This window comes from Garra rufa, chromosome 8 (assembly GCF_049309525.1).
Source record: "Garra rufa chromosome 8, GarRuf1.0, whole genome shotgun sequence".
Taxonomy (NCBI): Eukaryota; Metazoa; Chordata; class Actinopteri; order Cypriniformes; family Cyprinidae; genus Garra; species Garra rufa.
The window spans coordinates 30,890,779-30,897,005 of record NC_133368.1 but is presented as its reverse complement, the minus strand read 5'-3'; the positions used below and the strand labels follow the sequence as shown (position 1 = coordinate 30,897,005).

The 6,227-nt window shown below is 38.1% G+C and overlaps 1 protein-coding gene across 1 annotated transcript; it reads left to right on the top strand.

Annotated features, from left to right (window-relative positions):
* Positions 1-978: 978 nt before the first annotated feature.
* lrrc3 (leucine rich repeat containing 3) lies at positions 979-5,564 on the top strand. Its single transcript, XM_073845376.1, has one exon. The coding sequence runs from the start codon at positions 1,302-1,304 to the stop codon at positions 2,100-2,102; it is 801 nt and encodes a 266-aa protein (XP_073701477.1). The 5' UTR covers positions 979-1,301; the 3' UTR covers positions 2,103-5,564.
* The last annotated feature ends 663 nt before the right edge of the window (positions 5,565-6,227 follow it).

Below are 6,227 nucleotides of genomic sequence, written 5' to 3'. Positions count from 1 at the left end.
TCCTCAAAGAGCAGTCATGATCTGATTGTTCGGCACAATGTAAAGAGTTCATTGTTATGATCTGATCTCGAATTAAGTATTCCTCTCTTTTCTCAAAAGGTTAGAAACCAGGAATTAAAATCTTGTGACGAATTCGTCACCCTCTTGTTGTTCTGACACTGTTTAATTTTCATTCTTAAATGTCACAAACAGTGCATAATCAACTCTAATCGTTTTTCTAAAGACTTGTAATATAGTCATCATTTTGACCTTTTTTGTAATACTAAGTAGGCTTTTTTGTCCCTTTTGGAGTCTATCAGTATTTCTTTGTCTGAAAAGAACAACTGGGATGTTCTGTCTATTGGTCTCACTGATTGGAAAAAATCAGATTCATATTTTGTTCTGTCATTAGAGTTTCTAATATCCATTAATGAGCATTGTGTTGCTGTGTAGCAAATGAGAAATTGATTTGCTTTGTTTTATGTAATGAGATTATATGTAGCATAACAAATGTATTCATTTGCAAGATTATCAGACTTAAATAAAATTGTTTTGTCATTGTTGGAGCCGTTTCAGGTCAGAGCACTCTGTGAAATTATGTTGCTTTGAATTTTTACAAAGGATATCTTACAGCAGTTTGCCAAAAGCAAAATTCTGTCATTATTTATTCACCTTGATGTCTTTTATGTCATTTTGATGAACATTGGAAACTAGACAGTTTTGGTTACCATTCACTTCAGTTGTAAGGGGGGAAAACACTGAGGTAGATCCAAAAATACCTTACGTTCTGTAGCAGAAAGAAACTCATACAGGGTTGACACAAGGTTGACACAAATGATGACAGAACATTAATTTTTGTCTTTGAAGCCGCTTTTAATTCATATTTGATCATATATGAATTCACGTTACTTCACATTAACGTCTGTTTGTGTGGGTGATTCTTCTGTTCTCCTTTCATTCTTGCAGTTTCAAGACTTGGCAAGAGGGAGATTAAGTGAATGGAGCCCTCTTCACATCCTTCTTCTGCTTTTGGCTTCTAATTAAAAATTGGCTGTAGAACATTTTCCTCTCAAATGCTTAATTGCCTTTCAGATGTTGATGGACTCGTTTGGATTCTCCCCAGGACACTTACAATGACTTCAAACACCTGAAAATTACAAATCACTACTCCACATGTGCTCACAGGGCGTTAATAAGGAAAACCCCCCGCTGTTGGAATGACACCATGACCTGTAATGTTTATTCATTAATTTTTCATTATGACTTGGATTAACAATGACTGCCCTTGAAGTGTAGAACATTCAGAAAGTAAGAAGCTGGACATGACTTTCCCTGGAGGGGCTCATGTGTCAAGGAAAGTCTTCATCCCTCATGGCTGTCCCCATATCTCGAGATTTGTTTTAGCTGTGATTTGTTTAAGTGCAATGGGTTTCGCGTGTCCCAAGAGTTGCCACTGCTCCGAGAGGAATGGTTTGACAGTAGTGCAGTGTTCCTCTCGCAACCTAGAAGAGATTCCCTCCGACCTTCCTCACGATACTGTGTCGCTTTTTTTGTCCTCCAATCACATCACCAAAATCCCAAACCAGGCTTTTAAAAACCTTCCCTGGCTCCAAGAGCTGGACCTGTCAAGGAACGCCATCGAAACCGTGGACGCTGGGGCTTTTCAAGGCGTCACGGAGAGCTTGCGGGCGCTTGACCTATCCCATAATCACATGCAAAGCGTCCCTAAGGAGGCCTTCGCTCGGCTGCATGCCAAGATCAGCTTGTCCAACAACCCGTGGCACTGTGAGTGCACCCTTCAGGAGGTGTTGCGCGAACTCAGGTTGGATCCCGAGACTGTGAACGAGGTGAGCTGCCACACCTCTGTTCAGGAAGAGTACGCGGGCAAGCCTGTCATCCAAGTCTTGGATTCGGGGATCAACTTCTGTAACTTCCACCATAAGACTACCGATGTGGCCATGTTTGTAACCATGTTTGGTTGGTTCACGATGGTTATCGCCTATGTCATTTATTACGTGCGGCATAACCAGGAAGATGCTAGGAGGCATCTGGAGTACCTCAAGTCCCTGCCAAGTAGTTCCCAAATTAGTAAGGACTTGGACACAATCAGCACTGTTCTCTAGCATCAGTCAAAGCAGTGTAGGAGTGAATGTGTTTGGCACATTGATGATGGCACAACAGTAAGCCTTATAAGGGAGAGTGGGGTAAGATGTGTCATTTACTGAATTTGTCCTCAAGGAAAGGAGAAATGAGGAATCGTTGAGAAACCCATATTTGTATGGATTTCAAATACATACAGTATATGAATTTAAAGTGAAAGCTTATCCAAAATTAAAAATTCTGTCATCAATTACTCACCCTCATGTCATTCCAAACCTGTAAGACCTTCGTTCGTCTTCGGAACACAAATTGAGATATTTTTGATGAAATCCAAGAGCTTTCTGATCCTGCATAGACAGCAACACAACTAATGCATTCAAGGCCCAGATAGGTAGTCCATATGACATTAGTGGTTCAACCGTATTGTTACAAAGCTACAAGAATACTTTTGTTGTGAGAAGAAAACCAAAATAATTACTTTATTCAACAATTTCTTCTCTTCCGTGTCAGTCTCTGCCACATGTTCACAAGAGTACCATGATGCATGCGTAGATGCTATGCGCTTTGTTTTTACCTTGTTTTTTTGCCCAGCCTTACTTATTTAAACCATAATATACAGACAATGAACTAATAGAGATAGACGTTCTATGTCAGAACGCCGGCTCTTGAATTAGCAGCACCACATCGTGGTAATCTCATGAACGAGCTTTGAAGACTGATTTGGAAGAGAAAAAATTGTTGAATAAAGTAATTTATTATTATTTTTTTATTTGCACACAAATAATATTCTCGTGGCTTTATAACATTACAGTTAAATCACTTATGTCACATGGACTACTTTAATGATGTCCTTACTACTTTTCTAGGTCTTGAGCGTGTGTCAGTTGTGTTGCTGTCTATGCAGGGAGCTCTTGGATGTCATCAAAAATATCTTAATTTGTGTTCCGAAGATGAACAAAGATCTTACGGCTTTGAAATGACATGAGGATGAGTAATTAACAGAATTTTCATTGTTGGGTGAACTCTTCCTCTAAATCGGAAAAAAAAAAATATATATATTTGCTAGGCACAAACCAGATCCAAAGTCTTGTTTTACTGCACATTATTGATATTGATATACCAGAAAAGTATTTCATTTTTAGAATATTTTAAAGGTTTTATAATAATTGTATTTTGCACAATTGGAACCAAAGCCAAACATGCATGTGATATGTCTTTTATTCAACATAGACTCATTGGAATTGCGAACCTCTTTATACATTTCTGCAAAACTGAAAAAATTTACAGTGTTTCCAGTTCAAATAAACACAGTAAAACTCTGACAACTTTTAGTCCTTTTCACACAAAGTATGATTTACAGGTACAGAGTTTTGATTAATAAAGCCTAACGTTCACAGTTTATTGCAGAATATTGTTATGACTTAAACACTTTTAACATCCTGTGCAATTTGAAAACTGATATTTTTGAATGTTGTCGTCACATATGCATCTTCATATGCATGAGTTTTCTAGTTCAGTAGATTTGCTCGGTAGCTCACGCAATACGGCGTTGCACTTGAGTGATGAAGAGCTCTTGTACAAACCCCATGAAACTACAGTTCGACAAAACAGCTCAAATCCGTGTAAGGAAGTTAAAATGACATGGCTGCATCAAAAACTGCGTTTTTTAATATTGCTTTTGCATTTGTCGACACTAGCAGGTAGGTTTAAGGTTGGGTTTGGTGTAGGGGATATTTACAACACGATAGAGCATTACTCTTTAGCGACACTCCCCGGATATTTGAATTCTAAACAGACTCAATACATACTTCAAGCAGTGTGTTTACATCTCACTTTGAAACTTCTGCGAAACATGCAGTAAGGTACCGGTACGTAAATACGGTGTAGCATAAATGTGTATAGAGGCACATATTTTCATGAGCCTGAGTTGCTTTTATTTATTTAATTGCTTTGACATTAAATTCATTCAAAACTTTACTTTGGCTTTTTTAGCATTAAAAAGCACCTAAACAATACAATATTCAGTTGCCTGTGAGATCTTTTTAAGTATTTGGCACAGTTTGATCGATTAAAAGGATGACATATTAGCCACTGACACGTCTTACCCTAGTTCCCGAGTTCCAGTATTATTTGACTTGATTGTGAATGTTTTTGTAGGTTTTCGCACAATGAATGTGTTGACAATTGTTCCGTGATGCAATTCAGTGTTCCCATTCGTGTACCCTCAGTCGACCTACATAAGTCCTGCAGTCTCTGTGGTGGGCACTTTGTGCCTCATGATGGGAAGCTGCATAAGCTCCATTTTCTTTTCTGCAGGTGCTTATCCCATTATTTCCTGAATTGGTTTTATTAATATGTATGCTAATTTAATGGTGTTTCAGAACAGAATATTAAATGCTGGATTTATGGGATATTTTCTTTCCTTCTTTTATAGTGCTGACCAAGTAGAGCAAGTACATAATCACTGCCAAAAAAAGCCCATCAGTTAAGCTCTGCCTTGATAACTGGAAACTTGCCCCATTTTTGGCAGAGCCCTATTTACTCAAGTGCCTGATCCTGGTACCTCAGCACCAACACACTGTGCATTGGGCATTATTTGGTTTGCTATCTCTATGTTCTTCTACAATCAAAAATAATCCTTTAATAGTGAGTGTTACGTAGAACAGTGTCAATTTAAGTCAAGTGAAAATTTCGGTGTATTTTGAAGATTTGTCAGATTGATCAATGCCACCTGGTATTATGATGAAAACGTACCTGTGGGAACTTTTTCGCAAGACGCCAAATACGTACCAATAAGTACATGTCACTGCAGTTTCCAACAGAAATGAACACTAGAGGCGGTAAAACAGTGAGCACTTGTAATTGATTTCGTACACAGTTATGATTACTGCTCCATATGTTTTGCTTTCCAGACGTAACAAGCACAGAATTGGACTTAGAATGCGGAATCCTTGGGTACAAATCCAGTGAAAGAAGAGAGATAAAAAAAACAAGCTAAAACAGCATGCTTGTAATCGCATTTTTACATCACATTCGCTTTTGTTCATACTATCAGGTAGGTTTAGGTGCAGTCCAAATGGAGTGCCACTCAACGGACATTTCAAGTCGAAACTGCGTTGATGCATACAAAACAATGTCACATAAAACGTAGCATATATACGTTCATCTTTTAGCGCCACTCAGTGGACATTTCACATCGAATATGTCATGAAACGTACATGCGGATGCATGTAAAAGTTCCCACAGGTATGTTTTTCGTCATGAGATCAGGTTGGATCAATTATGTATGATTAGAAGATTTCATCAGATGACATTCAAAATGGATTTTGTCACCTGTGTGTTAGTATAAAAGGGCTTGCAGGTTATATTTCATGTAGACTAACATGTATTTCTGTCCACATGTATCAGTTTTTCATTGTGACAAGCCTTAGGCGGTAGTGTGTATATCATAGCAACATAAGAAAATAAAAATGCTATTAGAAGGACTCTGCCTTCTTGCCTACTTCTGATAGACTTCTGGATTTCTTCATTGTTTTTAAGTAGCATTCAATCTACTGTATGAATGAGTTTTGCGGACATGTTCAGCAAAGAAAAAATCAATAGCTTTGGGTCCTTGATTTTATTTATTTTTGTTTTGTGTGAGTACTAAGTTGCAAAACAATGCCTTGCAGAAATGTTTGTTGTACCTTCAGGGATTTCTTGGGGAGTCATACCAGTGAGAGTGGATATTATGATTGCTTTCCTGTCTAGGGGGCCCGAGGTCTAGCCGTATGTGAGTCTGTGGATCTAGATCAATAGCAGGTTCATTACAGGGGAAGGTTAGAAATGCTGCAGTGAGCTTTAAGCCATGCTGTTCGGGGACTAGATGGCACCCTCAATACAGTGAAGATCTATCAAACCAAAGTGTAAGAGAAAGTAACTGTGTTTGTGTATCTGTCTACAAAGAAAACATGAAACGGGTGATCCGTCTTAGCCTTAATGTGATCGTGTTTGGCACTCAAGTGTTCCATAATGATTGGCTATATTTTTATATGTAAACAAATTACCTTATAAGAAGGTGTGTATTTATTTATATATAGTTAGTGAAACCCTGGAGGTTTATTAATGTACCCTTGGCTAAATATTGATTTGCCCAAAGAAATTGAGGC